A 20,489-nucleotide genomic window follows, 5' to 3' on the forward strand; every position below is an offset into this window, starting at 1 on the left:
GGCCAAAGTTGATTCTATTTCCCAGGTTAACGAGGGCTTAATGATTCAGGTCGAAAGCCTTGAACGTGACGCAGCCAATCGTGATAGGGTAGTTGCTGACTTGCAATCAAATGTGAACGTTATACAGTGTGATCTGAACTGGTTATTACAGGTGGGGCTTGTGCGAGTTGTGGATAAGCTAATCGAGTATCCGGAGTTTACGGGGGCGGTGAGTTTGATCCGTTATGCCGCCTTTGTTGCCGGAGCGGAATCTGTACGTGCTGCTCTGGCCTCTGCTGGTCACCCAGGTCTTGTGGATACCCCCGCTACTGGCCCAGTTACTAGTGTCAACGAGGCTCTCTTAGCATTTGGTAGTATGGACCATGCTTCATTGTTGGGCTTGGGTGAATTGGACATGCAGGGGGTTCGTGATCTTTGTGCTTTTTCTGGTTCCGACGGTACTCCCGAAGATGTGGTGGATGGTAACGATGGAATTAATCATGGTAAGAGCACTGTTAGTGGTGGTGGGAGTGTTGCTAATGAGAGTGATGGTGGTGGTGGTGCTGGCGATCGTTTGGATGCCAACGTTTCTCTGGGTGATGAGCATGATGATGTTGTTCCTGAGCCAGGTCGTGTTGACGACATTGTTGAGAATGCTGATGATTTAGAAGATGTTGTTGTGCGTGGAGGTGATGGAGCTAATGTTGGAGGGAATGGGGATGATGGTGACAGTATGATGTAGGTTTCATGTGCTACCCCTATGGGGCGTGAAGACTCTTGTTTGGTTGTTGTTTTGATGTTTTTTTTGTCTTGAACTCTTGTGTATGGTTATTTTGGCTTTTGTATGTTGGCGATGTTATCCTTGCTGTGATATCTGATGATATATGTAATAGCTATGTGTTTACTATTCCATATGTCGTTAGTTGCTAATTTTATGAATGCTACAGGGCCACGCACTAAGCGATCGACCTTGTGTTGCATAATGGTGATGCCTCAATTAATTCGACGCACTAAGCGTCCCCATGAGCCAGTGTGTCGAGCCTTATGTGCGTTGATCATAAGGCTTAATACTCTAAGTATTAAGGCTGAATGCACTGGATTTTAATATACTGATTATTTAATACACTAAGAATTATCGTTGGATGCAATAAGCATTATAATTTAATGTGCCAAAATTTTAAGACTTAAATGCACTGAGCATTATGCGCGTTAATCATTAAGAGTTCAGTACACTAAGTACAGATTTCATCATTTTACTTGTTTAGATTTGTACACTGAGTACAAGGCTTTACACATTGAGTATTGGAACCTTCTTTAGTGCTCACGCACTCGGGTTCTGACCTTGGCTTTTCGCGTTTTGACGCTTGAATTATCCAACAATGCTTGCTCTAACTTCGTTGCTTTCCTGTGGGAGCTTTCTTCTAGAAGTAGAATTTCCTCAAATTCCTTGCATTCTACGTTCTTGGAATCTGTCTTCCTTCCATTGTTTCTAATGCGTACGCCCCATTCTGGTTTGCTTCTACAACCTTGTATGGACCTCCCACACTGGTCCTAACTTACCCTGAGGCTGAGCCCGACTTGTCTTGTTCTTTCTTAGTACGTACTCTCCTACTTTAAATGCTTTTTCCTTGACTCTTTGATTGTAATATCTCTCTGTCGCACGTTTGTATGCCACCTGGCGTATGCTTGCCTTCTCTCGCCTTTCCTCAAGGATATCTAGGTTCAGCCTCAGGTCTCGGGAATTGGCTCCTTCATCGGTATGGCTTGTCCTTAGCATGCCTATCATCACCTCCGTTGGGAGCATTGCCTCCGCTCCATATGTCAAACTGAATGGTGTCTCCCAGGTGCCTGTTCGCGGGGTGGTCCTATACGACCATAGCACCGTTGGTATCTCTTCCGCCCAGTTTCCTTTGGCCTTTCCTAACCGCTTCTTAATCCCATTCACGATGGTTCTATTGGATACTTCCGTCTGTCCGTTTTCTTGTGGGTGTGCCACCGATATGAATCAGTGATTTATCCCCTTCCTAGCGCACCACTCCTTGAACGGGTTTTCAGCAAACTGAAGCCCATTGTCACTTATCAACGTTTTAGGTGTACCAAACCTAGTCATGATATTCTTCCAGACAAACTTGATCATGTGCCTTCCTGTTATGCACGCCAATGGTTCTGCTTCGATCCATTTCGTGAAATAGTCCACAGCCACGACCATATATTTTAACCTTCCTGGTGCTTCTGGGAATGGTCCCACAATGTCTATTCCCCACTGATAAAAAGGCCAGGGGCTGGATATGTTGGATAAGGGCGCTGGTGGATTTGCTTTGACCGGGGTGAACGCTTCGCACTCCCCGCATGCTTTTGTCAGCTCTGTTGCGTCTTGGTGTACGGTGGGCCAGTAGATCCCCATTCGGAGCACCTTTCATGTTAGAGCCCGTGCACCCTCATGTGCACCTACTTGACCTGCATATGCTTCCCGCAACGCCTCTTTTCCTTTGATCTCGTCCATGCATCTTAACCATGGGGTTGTGAACCCCTTTCGGTATAGGTCCCCCTCAATTAGGGCGTATGAAGGTGCCTTTATGCATATTCTTCTGGCTTCATCATGACTATCAGGTAGGACGCCTTGCTGTAAGTAGTCTATTAGTGGGGTCATCCATATGGGTCCCGCTGTCGTGAGTGTGCCTACCTGTCGTTCCTCTATGCTTCTTTCCTTGAGCACTTCAACCAAAACCTTCTTTGATAGGTGATCAAAACATGTCGACGCTAATTTGCTTAGGGCATCTGCTCTCCTGTTCTCACTCCTTGGGATTTGCTAGATAGTGAACTCCTTGAAAGATTTGGTAAGCGGTCGCACTGTCTTAACGTATCTTTCCATCCTTTTGTCTCTTGTCTCGAAGCTTCCATTAACCTGGTTGGCAGCCAATCTTGAATCTGTCAGCGCGGCTACGGCCTTCGCCCCTATTTGTTTGGCTAAGCGTAGGCCGGCCAGCAGTGCCTCATACTCCGCCTCATTGTTTGAGGTGTGGAAGTCAAAACGGAGGGCATACGTAACCTCCTCTCCTTCCGGGCTGGTCAAAATTAAGCCAGCCCCCGAGCCCTCCCTGCTGGACACTCCATCGGTATACAACGTCCATTTTCTGTTTCCCTCTGGAACTTCTTTTGCCGCCATGATTCCTTCTTTGATTACATCTCAATCCCCTGGGACTTCAAGCAGAAAATCTGCCAGCGCCTGCCCTTTGATGCTTGTCCTTGGCCGGTAGTTAATATCATGTTCACCCAATTCGATCGCCCATTTTGCGAGTCATCCTGAGGTTTCGGGCTTGAGCAAAATTTGCTTAATCGGGCAATTCGTTAGGACTTCTATTTGGTGAGCCTGAAAATACCGTCTTAACCATCTCGCAGCATAGATCAGCGCTAGCACCAGCTTTTCCAAGATGGGATAGTTGATTTCAGGGCCTTGTAGCGCTCTGCTCACGAAGTACACTGGCTTCTATTCCCCTTCTCTTTCCACAACTAATACGGAGGATATGGCTTTGGCTGAGGTCGAGAGGTATACCTGCAATACCTCACCCGGAATGGGGCTAGCTAACGTGGGTAGTTTGTATAAAGCTTCCTTGATTCCTTGGAGTGCTACCTCTGCCGCCGTTGTCCACTGGAAATTACTTTTCTCAATGCATCCCTTCAATGTATTGAATAGCGGCATCGCCTTTTCTGCTGACTTTGAGATGAACCTACTGAGCGTCGTGATCTTCCCATTCAGGCCCTGCGCGTCCCTTATGGTACTTGGGGGTGGTGTTTCCATGAACTCGTCCACTTTTGTTGGGTTGGGATGGATGCCTTGTCTGGTAACATAATATCCTAAGAATTGGCCTTCTTCCACTCCAAACGTACACTTGCTTGGGTTCAGCTTCATCCTTGCTTTCTCCAATGTTTTGAAAGTCTCTTCGATATCCTGCAACATCTTTACTTCATTCTCACTTTTAATAACCATATCGTCGACATATACTTCGATGTTCCTCCCAATTTGGCTTGAGAACATGGAGTCGACCAGACGTTGGTATGTTGCCCCCGCGTTTTTTAAACCAAAAGGCATTTTGGTATAGCAAAACGTTCCATGGTCGGTGTAGAAAGTTGTTCTCGCCTCGTCATCCTTACTCATCTGGATCTGGCGATACCCTTTATACGCATCCAGAAAACATTTTAGTTTGAAACCTTGTAGTGATTCTACCGTCTGGTCAATTTCCGAGAGAGGATAGCAATCTTTAGGGCATGCCTTGTTAAGGTCGGAGAAATCGATGCACATGCGCCATGATCCGTCATGCTTTCGTACCATGACAGGATTGGTTATTCAAGTTGGGAAAACTGCTTCCCTCAGTATCCCCGCCTTTGTCAGTTTAGCCACCTCCGCGTTGACCGTCCTATTACGATCTCCCCCCTGGACCCTCTTTTTCTGTTTAACTTCCTTTGTACCCGGTTTAATCATGAGCTTATGTTCGATGATTTTCCAGTCTACACCTACCATGTCTGTGGGTGTCCACGCAAATACGTGCTTGTATCGCCTGAGGAGGTCGACGAGTGCCCGCCTGGTGTGCCCTAGTAGGTTGCGACCGATGTTGATTGTCTTATCAAGATGCTCTTCGTTGACCACCTCTTTCTCGTATGCCGATTCACCCCGTGCTTTCTTGGTTTCTCTTGTTATTTCGGTTGGCTGCATGATCGCAAAGCACTGCAGTTGTTTTGGTGGTGTGGCCAGGATGGTGGCCGGACCTTCGCTAGTGTTGAACTTCACTATCCCGTGCATTGTGGACGGAATCGTGCCTAATTTGAGCAAGGTTGGCCTTCCCAGGATGATATTATGTTCTGCTGCATGTCGGATCACAACGAAATCGACTAGGACTGTCTTCTTTTGTTGCATGTCATGACCAGTCAGTGTAAGAGGGAGGTGGATCATGCCTAACGGCCATAGACTGTGTCCCGTGAATCCAACCAATCGTCCCGTTGTAGGTCTCAGGCCGTGCTTCCACCTGTCTGGGAGGAGGCGGAAGCAATGCTCGTAGATGATGTTTGCGGAGCTACCTGTGTTGATATACACTCTGTGTATGACCACGTCTTTAATAGAGGCTTGTATTATGAGGGGGTTATCACCTGTCCAGCCTTCGGGTCTAGGATCTTGTGCTGAGAATGTGAGTTCTTGTGTCATGGGCGTTAGGTTCTCCTGGTGTGCAATTCCCTCATGTCTGCTTCTCTTGGCTCGTATCATGAATATTTCTTTGGGTTGAGCACCTTCTTTTGGAGCTCCTTTGGCGTTCGCTGCGTCAAATTTGGCGCGCACGCTGCGTGCTATCTCCACAAGATCTCCCTTGAGCTTTTTCTCCTCCATTTATTTTTTTAAGGACCGAGCAATTAGCGGTGTCATGCGTTTTGCTTTTGTGGTATTCACAGTATCGTCCTTTTGGTGCTCTCTCTTGCTGCTTGTCCGCGACCACATATACATCTGGACGGCGACTCCATCTGTCATCCCTGACGAACGGCCTGAAGCGACCCAGTAGTCTCTTCCCTCGTCCGAAGTGCCTGCCTCCCCCGGATGTTTCTGTGTAGATTGGATTAGAACGCTTGACGGCCATGGCATTTAAGTATGCTTTTTTTGTTGCTTCGCCTTCCTCCTGTCTTAAATATCTTTCCACCCTTTCCTTTAGTTCAGCTTTTGTCTGTGGTTTTTTGCCCATGAGTTTCTGTGACAGAGGGCCGGGGAGGAGTCCCCATGTGAAAGCTCCTGCTATAAGACCCTCGTCATGACCCGGCACGTCCAACATGGCATTTGTAAACTGTGTGAAGTACTCTCTTACGCTTTCCCCTTCCTTTTGCTTACATCCAATGATGGAATGGGAATCACCTTTGTACTTTCGCAGTTGCATGAAGTTGGTAAGGAAAAGATACTTGAGTTGGCCAAAGTTGTAAATGCTACCTGGGCGTAGCGTCTTGAACCACGTGCCTGCATTTCCGTCTAGCGTCGTTGGGAAGTATGTGCACCAGAAACGCTCGTCTAGATTTAGCGACGTCATTGTCCATTCATATGTGTCGATATGACTGTCCGGATCGGTAGTACCATTGTACGTTTTCAAATTGGGGAGCTTTGCTGTGTTTGGGATCTCGTAATCCAGTAGTTCCTTGGAAAACGGAGATGTGACACTCCGTGACAGGCAGTCCTGATTGGGGATGGTTAGCGAGCCCTGTACATAATACTGGTGGGGCGTGTTGTACGGATGTGCCCTGGGGTTACCGTAGAACGCTTGGTATCCTGGGTTAGAACCGTAGAATGTATGCTGCTGGAACGGCAACTGCAGCGAGTAACCCGGGTGTAGAAGTTGAGGTTGAGCCAGGAGCTACGGTGGTGCAGGCTGTTATTGACTTGTGTGGGTGGTCACTATAGGCTCACCCCATGTACCTGTCAAGAGGTGAGGAAACAATGGCGGTGCTACCATGGTTTGCGCGAGCGGCGGGAGCATCGGGGGTGTACTTGTCGGTATTTGGCTCTGTGGTGACACGTGGAGTGGCTGTTGGGTGTTTGGTGCTTGGCTTGCTGGCATCATCGCTGGAAAAAGGGGACGCTGGCGTTGTACCATCGGGGTAACAAAGTGTGACGTTTGGTTTACTGAGAGTTGCGTCGTCATTGGCTGAAATGTCAACGGCGTCGGCAAAGGTGTGGCTAGTGGCACCGTCCCCATAGGTGGCCCCGGTTGTCGGGATGGCGGTTGGATGATGGCTTATATTCCTGTTATGGGCAGCGAAAGAGGTGGTTGAGCTAGATGTTGGGTTGTCGGAGATATTGTAGTTAGCATAGAGCTTCCTTCGTCAGTGGGTTCATTGGTGGTCATTATGGGCGGCGGTACGTCGTCCAACGGTGTCATGGAGCGTATAGGGCTGTTCTGGATTCCCTCAACCCCGTCACCGCCGTCAGACGCCATTGATTTTACTGAAACAGTGGTTTTTGTTTCGTTCTTTGTCACTCAAAACGGATGGCGCCAAATAATGCGACCTTGCTATCTATCTTCGGTTTGCTCTTCGGTCTGGTGTAAGAAGGTATCTGCAAGGTCACACGAAAGAACAGTCGTCAGCCGCTTTCTGGGAGGAGGCTCCCGGAAGAACGCTCCGACGGTCAAGTTAGATGGTGTTTTTGGTGTTTCTCCGAAAGATTGCTCTTAGAGAAGATGGCCTACCTTTAGAGCTCCTGAACGTGCCCTTTTATACCTAGCGATCCTGCTTGTCCGTACGAGACAGGTTCGCTTTTAGGGGACAAGGTCAGAGATGCTGATTGGCGGGTTGTGCGCCTCTTTATGTCAGAGTACTGCCATTGGCTCCGACGGTAATGCTCTGACCCTCTGCCTTGTCGCTTGACCGTATCCTTTGTCTTGACCCTGGGAGCGTCTCTGGCGAGCGCGAGCCTTTCGCCGGGGCGCCCTGCTCTTAGGGGCGCTGGCGGGCGCTGAGCCCGCTCCTCTTGGCTCGGCCGGGGCGCCAGGTATCTTGGGCAGGCGTGACTCTTCCGTGCCGACTTAGGCATGTCATCATCCGTGAAACCCCCTATCTATCTGATACACCTCATTTGCCGGTGTAAACTCCTCCTGGAATCTCGTGACAAACTCATCTCAAGACATGTCCATTATGGCCGTAAATATCAATACCCTACTGACCTCTTCCAACCAATCACATGCTCGGTCCCTCAAAAGATAAGATGCAAAAGCCATCTTCACCCCCGCAGGGCAGAAGCTCGTCTGTTGAGCATTATCCATGTCAGCGGTCTATCAGCGGCTAGCAATGGGGTCCATAGCCCCAAATAACTCTGGAGTTCCACAAACCTTAAACTCCGGAAATGAGGGATTTCATGCTCCTAACTGTCCTGCAGTGATCTCGGCCCGAAAACCCACGAGTCGCTCATCCAGCAACTTCATAATCCCAGAACGATACGCGTCCAGACGCTCCTGCATAATCTCCATGATCCCCTCCTTGATCGTACCAAATATCACATGAGCCTGCTCTAAAATAACGCGGGTGATCTCCGACAAGATGAACTCCCGCGTCTACTCATCAATCGTCTCGGTGCCAACACCTGAGTCTGAACAGATCCTTTGCCATGAGTGCTCACCACCATACTCAAAAGCAACCATACAATAATCAGAACATACTCAAAGAATCCTCATCCCTCAGGCTTCCTAGATCCTCCGTGACTCCTCTTGATTCGAGTATGGATCATGTGCTTTCAGTAGTACAAGCCCAATACTATCTTCCACACCTACCCATACTTTCCTCAAGAGTTATCCCGAATCCTCCAATTCACCTTCTCAAATCGGTACTCCAAGTACCTGCTAAACAACGCAACCCAACCTACTATATCACTTCCTAGGCTCTCATAGGTTCCTAACCTCACCCTGCCATCAGCTGTTGAAGAACTCCCACTAATGTCAGCTAACTACTTCATGAATACAATTACATGCAACAAAGCTTAAATAATCCTTCGAGTAAAAGACTGAATCCCTACAACGGTTGGACTTAAACAAGAGTTACGCAATAGGTTCAAATCCATCACTCTGGGTTCATTTAACCTTTTCAGCATGAAACTTAAAATATTTACTTAATAGTTAACTCCCATAACTAATGGGTCCCACAAAGCACAAAGCAAGCAGCATTTGTGCAGTAACACTCCAAGCCACAAAAAAAGGACATCAAGCTCACTTACTACTACAATGCTAGGAACTTCTATCCTCACTGCCGATTTCCATATGCATGAAAATTATACACAATATAGGAAATATGATAATAATCGTATATAATTTTTAAAACATACACTTAGAAATCACTTCTACCAATATAGATTCCAAAGCTAGGATATCATCAAATTCTCCTAGTCTACAAGACATCACATATTAGGCCGATCTATCATGTAATTCCTGAAAGTATCCTCAGCCTTATCCTAGCATATAAACATTCAAATCATATATCATATCATATCAACATGTATGGGTATCCTGGGAATCACTTACTTGAGCTCGGCTGATTGCACACATCACACCCCTTTCTTCTTTTTAAAAATATTTTCTGAAACTTATTTTCTTTACAAAAATCTTCTTAGAAACTTATTTTCTTTCAAAATATTACCAATTCGTCAGTTTGAGTTCATACATACCCGAGAGTGTGCCCGGATCCCTCAAACCAAGGTTCTGATACCAACTTATAACGTCCTAAAAATTCATAGTAAAATTTTCATTTTTAAAACAATAAACCATACAAAAGAATTGTTCCAGAACAGATCAAAGTGAATATATTATTTAAACATCAGAGTAAATATTGAAAATTGCTAATGCGGAAAACTCTGTTGGATACGGTGCAGACAGGTCGGGCCTTTCCCTTTCATATTGGAAGTACCGGAAACCATAAACATAAAATCGTAAGCACAAAGCTTAGTGAGTTACCCAAAATACCACATACCATACATATCCTTGGGCCTAACCCTGGGATATATTCCAACCCAATACACATATATGGGCCTTGCCTTGGGGTGTACTTCAACCCGATCAACACATATGGGCCCGCTCATACTATAGTGGCCCCCACCTTAGGGTGTATTTCAACCCAAGCATATGTGAGTGGGTCCCACCCTGGGTTATATTTCAACCCGATAAAAAATATGTGCACCAACCTGGGGTATATTTCAACTCGAACATGAAATAGTGGGACCCGCTCTGGAGTTTATTTCAACCCGAGCAGGCAATACCTTTAAGCCACATAACAACAATCATACCATGCAAGGGTCACAAAGACAGCTAGCACATACCAGATCCTAGTGGGCCGGTATTAGTGCCTTCGACCAACGGGTACAGTGAGGAAACTCACCTCTCCATCAGAAAGATCATTGAACAGGACACTTCACATAATATCATCTCTACCAGTCACCTATTCATTGGAACATGACCAAACATAACTTACAATCAATATACCCAAAATACCCCTAGGTCAAACTTGGTTATAGACAGGTCAATGTCGAAAAGTCTAAAAAGTCAAACAAGTCAACTCAGTTGATTACGCCCAACGTACTCAGCTTGTACACTTAGCGTACACAAGCCTTGACCAGAAACAGGGTGTTGACCTCGTACGCCCTGCATACCATAGTGTACGCGCAGCGTACGTGCAGCCAATTTCCTTCTATTAAGAGCTTAATCCCTTAAGCTTTTTCGTCCAAATTCCAAATATAGTCCTCAAATGATTTCCTTGACCATAAATTTTCATGGCCATTAAGTGCTCAATACCAAAAACCCTAACTTCTTAACTCTTTAAGACATCCTAACTCATGCATGGAAGGAAACTAAGGTCCAAGATTACATTTTTATGGTTCCTAATAACTCCATAATGGATAAAGTCCAAGATTACATTTTTATGGTTCCTAATAACTCCATAATGGATAAAGTCCAAGATTACATTTTTATGGTTCCTAATAACTCCAACTTTATCCATTAGAATGGTCCAACCAACCAAGATCTAGTCTTTAAGTCTCAAAGGGACAAAAAAAAAGTGCACCTTTTTCCAACTTAATCCATTAAGTCTAAGTCTCAAGCCTTTAGATCTGAATCAATATGATGTTTAGATGGATAAATTTTCCAACTTTATCCATAACAAGGTCACAAACTTTCAATATCTAAACTTTATGCACTAAAGTGACCAAAAGCTCATAACAGCCAAGACTAGCTAGATCTGTCAAATGCATCATCAAGATTCAAACTTTATACCTCTAGAAGAAAGATCAAGGTGAACAAAGTACGGATCTACAAGCTCCAATGCAACCAACACTTCTCTAAAGAGTTCCTTCTTCTCCAAGAAGCACCAAGAACACTCCAAAGCACTCAAGCACACCTTCTTTTTCTTAAAAGGCTTAAACTAGGGTTAGGGTTTTCAAGGGAGGGTGTTGGAGAGGTGGAGGTTGAGAAAGGAATGAGTTTGGGGAAGTTAAGGAGCTTAAATAGGGCTCAAACCACAAAAATAGGGTTTGGGAACTGATCACGTACGCCCAGTGTACTCCAAGTACACCTAACGTACTCTACGTATGCCCAGTACGCCCAACGTACTAGACTAAGCCCAAAACCTTTCTAACTTCAAACAGTCTTTGTTCCAGCTCCGTTTTCTACAATCTTTATATCCACGGTAAGGTATTGAAGAGTCGTACAATATTATCTATATATCCTGGACTAAAAACGTCCTGAACAAATATCCATATTTCATGCAAGAAGTCTGAAACATCACTTTTTCCCGTTTTACCCTTTGACTCCAACACAAACCAAACTCTTGGATCCTATAATCTACATTACCCACAATCAAATGGGTCTAAACCTCTCTTTCCTAAAGCCTGAAGCCTTATGATACTTGATCTTCCAGTCACGGCATTGAATTATGAAACGACTCGAAACAAGGTGTTACAAGGTTTAAGGTTATTAAACCCTAGCTTAGGGCGCAAGTTATCAAAAGCCATTTAAAAACCGAAAAAGAAACCTTCTAAAACCCTAATTTTGAAAATCATACAAACAATATTTTATTCAAATAAATTTAGTGTAAATAATTTGAACTAAGGATCTTATACCAGTGATAGGTTTCCTACATAGTAACACACAATTATGCATGGTGGAAACATACAATAATGCATATGTGTTTATGTAACCTATAAGGATCTAATTTGCATTTTATTATTACAATTACCAGAGTAATAAGAAAAATTACATACCCCTATTAAAGCTAGAGATCTTCATGCATGACATCTAGTTCTTTCCACCTTTGATTGTATTTAAGGATCAATATTATCATTTATAAATTAATCACTTTTATGTTTTGTGAAAAACTTAACTTTATAAAGGCTAAGATTTGCATTAAACTTGATTATACTCACCTGGTGGACCGAAGTATGTCGGTCTTCTTGTTGTTGGTGTGTTGGTGGTAGCCTTTGCCCAAGGTTGTTTGGCCGAGGCATGTAAGTGTTTTGATTTTTTAGCCAGGTAAGTTGTCTAGACCATTAACTATTAGGGGTTATGCCTTCAAAAGTTTTCCCATTATTACATTTTTAGACTGAAAACTACAAGAAAATAAACTCTAACTATTACAAATATTAGGATCAAAATCGGCCAACAAACATTGAACATACATCACATTTGAATAAAAAACAATTACACTTCAACCGCATCCAAACTAGGCAAGAACAACGCATTCATCCTAGTGAAGTATTTTTAATAGCTTTATAAAAATTATGCATGCAATTTTTATAAGTAACTAGAAAAGGACGCGCGGCTCCGCCGCTTTTGGACTATGTCATAGAAGTTAAATAACGGCAAACTTTAAAATATGTATTGAAAGTGTAAATCGCCACAAATAAGGGAGAAAACCGACACCCCCTAAAATTAGATTTCAAAAGTGTACAACAAAAAGAAAGAACATTGATGGAGAAAAACCAAAAATGTTGTGGCTATAATGTGAAAGTTGCTAAAGTTGGAAAAATATGGTGGCAAAAGTCTAAAGGAGGTTTTTTGTGTTTTTTATGTCAAAATGTAAAAGTTTTGACTGCAAAGTTGAAAAGTGTCAAAGTCACTAAAAATTTATGGCAAAAACATCAAAATATAAAAGATTTGACTGCAAGGACGAAAAGTATCAAAGTCACTAAAGATTTGTGGCAAAAATCTAAAGGCACAAAAACTTAATCAAAACTTAAAAATGTAAAATTTTTCACTTCGAGGACTAAAAATGTCAAATTCATCAAACATTTGTGGCAAAAACCTAAAGCAAAAAAAATTACTATTCATAAGGTCCCTTGGATTTAATATATATATATATATATATATATATATATATATATATATATATATATATATATATATATATATAATAACATTATATAGAATAAATTACATCAAACCAACAAAATGTTAGAAATCTAAATTTAAACTTAATGTATATTAATCATTACTCGAGAACATGAAGAATGAAGAATGATGACCAAAGAACGATCACAGTGATTTAAAAAAAGTGATTATAATATATCTAAAATTGTTCTACTATCATTTTTAGTTTAATTGGTTCAAAATAAATCAAATTAAACTATCGTTAGAAATCTAAAATTGTTCTACTATCATTCAATGTGATTACAGCCATCCTGGAGCCTTCCCACGATCAGAAGAACAACTTGAAAAATAGTTATTCAACAACTATAAGCCAAAGCTTAGTGAGTTCCCCAAGACACCATATATCACAATACATATACATGCATTCAAAGAATGACTCGTGACATTTCACCTCTCTACCTATAACAAGGGTTTGGACTCCCGGCCTATCATCGTTGTGGCTTTAGTACGAGTCTATAGGCTCACGGCCTGACACCGTTCCACCGTTAACTCTTCACATAACAATAATGAATAAATCAAGTATATTATATCCTAACATACATAAATATATTGTAATACATAGTATAGTGAGGTAACTGACTTGAACAGTCTCGAAACAGCTATGTATGTAGTTTTGAAGGTAGCTTGACCAACATGTATCAACCTTTAATATATTCTACTACTTATTAACCATTTAAGAATAACAGCTAGTATATAGATTCTTCACCAATCCCAATGAATCCTAGAGTTTTATCAAATAAGGAATAATCAAGTAAGATTATATTGGAGGTAGGATCTCTTTAGTATACTAAGTATACTGTTTCGAAAATCCACTTTAAACATCTCACTAGATCTAGCCTAGACATCACTCTCGTATGTACATCAATCAATATTATGACATGGAATCACTGATAAATCTTATTTATAGGTTTATAATGACAACTATGAATATAAAGATAAGTTACACTTAAATCATAGTAAGTGCAGCTTAACTTACAGAGTTTTTTAACAAAAGTTCAGAACGTTTGCAGGCAAACTTCGACCTGGAAGCTTCTATTTTTCGGTTCTCTTGCGACTTAGAGCTCCGCTAAAATACTCCAAACAGATAGAACAATTTGGGCTCAAATGTGGGAAAATCTAGAGAGAAGTAAGTTTAAAGTTGTGAGAAAATGAACAACTATCGGCTCCTATTTATAGCTAGATTTTGTGGGTGCATCGCGCTTGAAGATAAGAGTGTGTCGCGCTCATGGCGCGTTGGCCCCGTTCAGTTCTTGCCATGTGTCACCATTTCTCAGGTCCATATGGCGCCTTTCGGTGGTGCCATGTCATCGTCTCGTAGGTAAAACTTCTAATCTTCTAAAAATCATAACTCTCGCATACGAGTTTCATTTTCAGCGTTATTTATATGCACACATTCATATCAACGAGTACTACAACTTTCTTTTAGACTTCGTTGTCTAATTCTCATTCTAATTTTAATTTATGATTTATGAGGATTACACTGTAAAAGACCGTGTAAAATTCATAACTTTTTCATACGAACTCTATTCTCGACGTTCTTTATATCGGCGGTTTCGTATTTACGAGAACTCTGACTTTCGTTTAGATTGTTTTAGCTAACAATCAACCGATTTTTATTTCGATTTCTGTGTAGCACAATGTTGTACTGTGTCGCACTAAACTTCGACAAATCATAATTTCCTTATATAAAGTCAGATTTAAGCATTCTTTATATCTACGTAATCGTATTGATGTCTACTACATCTTCATGATGATTATTTGGCTAAAAAGTAATATATTTATATTTCGAATTTTATAACAAACGTTTAAATCTTCAGCAAAGATGAAAATGAGGTGTTACACTCCCATCCCATCTTCCGGGGACGATTTAGTTTTAAAAACTTGTTGCAAGAGATACTTAGATATGTTTTGTTATTTAAACTTGTAATCATTAAACGTCAATTGTTTTTGTGTTTAACAAATCATAATTACTTTTATAACTCAACGGATAAAAATTAAAATTACAAAAATATTATTGATATTGTAATAATCAAACAAATAAGTCTAAGGGGCTGTTTGTTTACCTCTTAATTGCAAAATTAAGAGACAATGTCTTAAAATTTCAGATTCAGAGCGTTTGTTTGTGTATTAATTTTTACCTCTTAAAAATAAAAATGCCTCTTATTTTTTCAGATGGCAAACAAAGTCTGAAAATTAAAAACGAGAGGCGCGTTTCTATTTGCCCTAAAGGATTCGACCGCCTCTTTTCTTTTCTTCCCTTCGGCTCTTCTTGCTTTGCATCGTCTTCTCTTCAGCTCCTACCAGCGACGCCGCCACTGAAGACACCGTCGGCGACGCCCAGCGAGGACGCCAGCGACAACGGTAGCAGCGTCGCCTTCCTCCGCCGCAGCCCATCTTCTTCTATTCAGCCAAGTCATTACCGAAAGCAGGTATATTTTCAGTTTCTTCCTTCTTTCCCATTGAATACATTGGTCTTTTTGTTTTTCTTCCTTCTTTCTCCTCAAAGTTGAAAATCAAAAAACGAAATTGTTATGCTATATTTTCTGATTTGTTCAATCAGATTCAATATTTGATGTTATGCAATATTTTGATGTTAGATGTTTGATTATGATGTTATATGCTTGATTATGATGTTATATGCCCAATTTTGATGTTATATGATCAATTATGATGTTATATCCTCAATTTTGATGTTCATTCTTGATGTTATGTTTGATTTTTTCTATTCATATATTTATGTTTAATGTTTTTATGTTTGGGTATTATGCTGAAATGTTGTTGCTGACATATCCATTAGTTTTGTTCTTGATGTTATCATGAAATATTCATTAGTTTTGTTGAATTGTGTATTTGTTTTGTTGAAGAAGTTGTTGAAAATGTGTCTTTGTATTGCTTAAATTGTTGTTGAAAATGTGTATTTGCAATGCTTAAGTTGTTGCTAAAACATACGTTTTTTTGTTGAATTGATCAAAAAAATGGGAGAAAAGAAGGATAGGATTAGTTGGAAGGTTGAAGGTGTAGAGAAAGCGTTTCTAGAAGCTTGTTTACATGAAGTTACAGTCAATGGACGGGAATGGAGTAGTTTGAAAGCACTATCTTGGAGGAATGTAGCTGAAACATTAAAAATTGAACATAACTTTATTGCCGACCAAAAACAAATGAAGAACCGCTATGACTACCTAAAGTCAAAGTTTGGTGCTTTTTGAAGTTAAAAAACAAAACCGGCAATGTGTATAATGCAACAACCAACACTTTCAATCTTTCCAAAGAAGAATGGGAACTAGAATCGAAGGTATTTTGTTAATTTATAAAAAATAGATTATCATGTTTAAATAATAAAATATTTTTTCCAAACAGTCAAACAAACATGTGGATTCTTTGAGACGCACACCACTACCGTACCCCGACCTTTTCACACAGTTGTTTGAAGGCGCGACTACGACAGGCATTCATAGTTGGGGGCCAACTTCTACCCTTCCCCGTCCTACTCAAGAGTCAAGCCACTATAGTTTGCATGACTTTGACGACATTGATTGCACTCAACAAGAAACTGTTGGTCTCAGTGACGAGTCATCCGCTCAATCAAAAAAACAAAAGACTACAGACTCGGCAAAGAACCAAAATAAAAGTAAAGATAAGGGTAAAGATGCATCGAATTCAAGATTGCTTGAAATCGGGGAAGATATTGCAACAGTTGCTAAGATATTTGTGGAAAAACATACTTCTTCAAATTTGGGTGCGTGTATGGAAAAGTTGGAGAAGTTAGGATGGGGTATATTTGATCCAAGATACACTACTGTTGTTGCTCTTTTTGGTGAAGGTGCGGATAAGAGGCACGTGTGGTTAACCATTGATCCAGCTATTTGTGAGAATTGGGTCAAGACTGTTGGAGCACATTATAGAATGTTTCGCTAAGTAGATTTTTTGAATGTTTTGATGGTTTTTTTTTTGGATAACTAGATGTTTGGTTTGAACTAGATGGTTTTTTTTGGATTACTTGATGTGTGGTTTAAACTAGATGGTTTTTTTGGATTACTTGATCTTTGGTTTGAACAAGATTTTTATATGACATGAATGACTCAATGTTTTGGATTACTTGATGTTTTGGGTTACTAGATTTTTATATGACATGAATGAGTTGATGTTTTGGATTACTTGGATGAATTTTTATGTTATATGTTGTTATTATAATTGTTATGTATTTTCAAAATAATAGATTGCTTATGGATTCGGATGAAAAATTGCATTTTTCCTTTTACTATGTTGTTATTGGTTGAATCTAGCATCCAATAGAATTGGAAGGGCAACTGATAATGATTCGGAAATGAGCGGTCATCAACATACACAAGAATTGCTACATGGAACTTCTACACAATGTCATGAGCTGATGCGTCTTTCACGTGAAGCGTGTGTACTTTTATGCAATCATTTTAGACGAAACAATTGGTTGCAAAGTAGTAGGCATATAAGCGTTGAAGAAAGGATGGATATGTTCTTAACAACTATAGCACATAATAAACGGTTCAGGATTATCAAATGAAGGTTTCAACACTCCACAGAAACAGTTCATAGATGCTTTCATGAGGTGCTAAATGCAATGATGATTTTTGCAAAAGAAGTTATAGTGCCAACGAATTCTAATGCAACTGTGAATTCCTCAGAGAGACATCGTAGGCTAAAAGAAATCTTTCCTGGAGCAATAGGTGTGTTAGAGGGAACTCTTGTACATGCAGTCGTGCCTGCTGATCAACAAACTCGCTACAGGGGAAGAGAAAAAGGTGAATGCTTTCAAAATGTTTTAGGAATTTGTGATTTTGATATGATATTCACATTCGTATGGGCCGGTTGGGAGGGTATAACACACGATTCGCGAGTTTTGAAAGAAGTTGCATGTAACCCGACTTCAGGCTTCCCGTTCCCTCCTCCAGGTTTGTAATTCTTTTTAAATTTATTCTAAAATACAATTTTAAATTTCTATATATAATACTTCATTCACTCATGTGTATAGATAAATATTACATTTGCGATGTTGCATACACCAACACTCGTGGATTTATGACTCCTTACCGCAACACGAGGTATTGGTTAGCCGATTATCGACGGCGACGTGCGTTAACTAAGGAAGAAAAATTCAATCATGCACATGCGCAACTCAGAAATGTTATTGAACGTGCTTACGGTGTTTTGAAGGCGAGATTCCCAATCCTAAAGCGAATGGCTCCTTTTCCTTTTTCAGTGCAAAGAGATATATTCGTTGCTTGTTTTGCAGTCCACAATTTCATAAGGAAATGCGATATTCATGATGAGTTATTTATGGCGTTCGAGGAGAACAATGCTCAAGCACAAGGGGGAGAGAATGATGGCGAAAACGTACACGATATGGAATGGGGTTCACAAGGAAATGAATACATGGATAATTTGCGTGACCAGATTGCGAATCAATTGGGGTGAAATTAAATTTGTAGGATTTTATTTGGATTTTAGTATGATTTTGTGGATTTAAAAATATTTATGGTTGATTTGGATTTGTGTTTAATTTTGATTTATGCTAAATTTGGATTTTATATGGTGTTTATATTTTTTTAATACATATTTAATAAATTTATTAGGTTATTTTCTAAATAAACAGTTGAATTCAATAAAAAATAAAACAGAATGGTAAAATGGTCATTTTAATAATTCAGCACAACAATTCAGGGGTCCCAACCAACAGCATGTTAAACATTCAGCTCTTAAATTTTCAGACCCTCTTAGAAATTCAGATCTCTTAAAAATTCAGATCTTAAAAATTCAGATTCTGCCAAACAGCCCCTAAGTCACATTATATTTTGTAGATTCGATACATGCATATTATTGATGCTGCGACTTGCGGTTGCGGGGCCAAAATGGTCAGAGAGACCGGTGGCATTGCAATTACTTCTCTCCCATATTACATTGAATACCAGTATTTTCAAATATAAATACGATAACTCTTGAAGCTTTTTTAGAATTTCTAAAGCTAAGCGACATTTTATTTATTTATTAACGTATGATTATTTTTTCTATTGCAATATTTAATTTTTTGTCTTGAGACATTATATTTTACAAATCTTTCTAATTATAAAATTAAAACTCTCTTTCTTATGAGTAGGAAGAGAGCCCAGTTATGGATTATCAACTGGATACAAAAGTGAATTAATTTGGATTATTTTTATTGTTAATGAACTAAACAAGTATCATCAGGGCCGGCCTACAGCCCCGGGCCTCATAAAATCTGGGTCCATTTCCATAATTCCTTTGCCTCAAAGACTAAAGTTTAAAATTTGCATTTCCATTTAAAGTGTATTTATTTACATAAATGGTGATTGTTATGATTAAAATATACAAGTAATTCTTGAGTGCTTAAGTACTTCATAATTCGATTTTAAGAAATTTTTTGCTTTTTCTTCACGTTAACTCTAAATTTCGTATTCGTATTTTTTAAAAGCAACTTGTTTGTAACTTTATTTTGGAGGATTTTGTCTGCTATTGTAATAATATTATGTTTTTGTTTTTATGTATATAAACAAACAATTTTTTTGCCGATTTAAAACTAAATTTTAGTAATTTAAAAAGCCCTTTTTTTTGGCTTTTGCCCGAGTCTCAACTTTGTTAGGATCGGTCCTAAGTATCATTTAGAAAATCAGACGAAGAAAAACATATATATGATATGTCAAAAAGTATAATATCTAAACAATATCCATGTATTGCATGGACTTGGTTTTCTTTAAGAAATTAACAATTAACATCGCCGGTCTTGAGCATGTATGAGGAGTGCGGGCAGTGGCGGACACAGAACATTTGAAGAGGGGTGTCACTCGTATACGAAAGTGGTGCACCTAATAGGAAAAAAAATTACACTACGGGACGGAATCAGAGCTGTGGTCCGGGACCCCAAATGCACTACACAGGTCCGCCACTGAGTGCGGGGCCCGAATTTTTCGTATGTATATTAATATTAGCGACTGACTATTAACAAATCGTTGACGGAAACGACAGATTAATGATTTTTTGTTATTTTTATAACAATTATTGACTTATGGTAGTATTAAAGATTGTGTTTTTATAAGAAATTATGATTAGGGCATACTTTTTCTGTTGCTTAATGCTTTCAAAATCAACAGATTGGCCAATCTAATAAAACTATTAATGCAATTACATTTAATTTACTTGAAATTAAAAACAGTATTAAATTTTGAGGGGTCAATTCAAAATAATTCAACGTGAGTATCATAATTAAAAACTATATAAGAAGATAAGATACATCATTGTTTACATGATATAAGCTACCAAGAAAATACAGAACAACCAGAATTTAAGGTTACCTAAATTTTTCCTCGATCATGTGCGGGGATCATGGAGAAAATCAGTGAAGGGCCTACAATATGTCACACACTCCAAAAATTGTTGTTTACATATATATAATATATTTGATCTGTTTGTTTTATTTTTCAATTAATTTATATAAGGTCGGTGGCTACGAAAGTCCGATGTTGGCACCAGATACAGCAGCTACTACAGCCGGTACCTCCCAAATGTATGCCGACGGCATCAGCCATGTAGAAG

At 40.1% G+C, this 20,489-nt stretch overlaps 3 protein-coding genes across 3 annotated transcripts; 1 reads left to right on the forward strand and 2 right to left on the reverse strand.

Annotated features, from left to right (window-relative positions):
- Positions 1-2,788: 2,788 nt before the first annotated feature.
- On the reverse strand, positions 2,789-3,145 carry LOC145140015 (uncharacterized). Its single transcript, XM_079073640.1, has one exon. It carries the CDS (start codon positions 3,143-3,145, stop codon positions 2,789-2,791), a length of 357 nt encoding a protein of 118 aa, XP_078929766.1.
- Positions 3,146-4,324: 1,179 nt separating this feature from the next.
- LOC145140017 (uncharacterized) lies at positions 4,325-5,236 on the reverse strand. The gene has a single exon (XM_079073641.1). The coding sequence runs from the start codon at positions 5,234-5,236 to the stop codon at positions 4,325-4,327; it is 912 nt and encodes a 303-aa protein (XP_078929767.1).
- Positions 5,237-17,502: 12,266 nt separating this feature from the next.
- On the forward strand, positions 17,503-18,356 carry LOC145140018 (uncharacterized). The gene is made up of 2 exons (XM_079073642.1): positions 17,503-17,833; positions 17,914-18,356. The coding sequence occupies exons 1-2, from the start codon at positions 17,503-17,505 to the stop codon at positions 18,354-18,356; spliced, it is 774 nt and encodes a 257-aa protein (XP_078929768.1).
- Positions 18,357-20,489: the final 2,133 nt, after the last annotated feature.

Source organism: Lactuca virosa, chromosome 9 (genome assembly GCF_052849685.1).
Source record: "Lactuca virosa cultivar CGN04683 chromosome 9, Lactuca_virosa_CGN04683_v6, whole genome shotgun sequence".
NCBI lineage: Eukaryota > Viridiplantae > Streptophyta > Magnoliopsida > Asterales > Asteraceae > Lactuca > Lactuca virosa.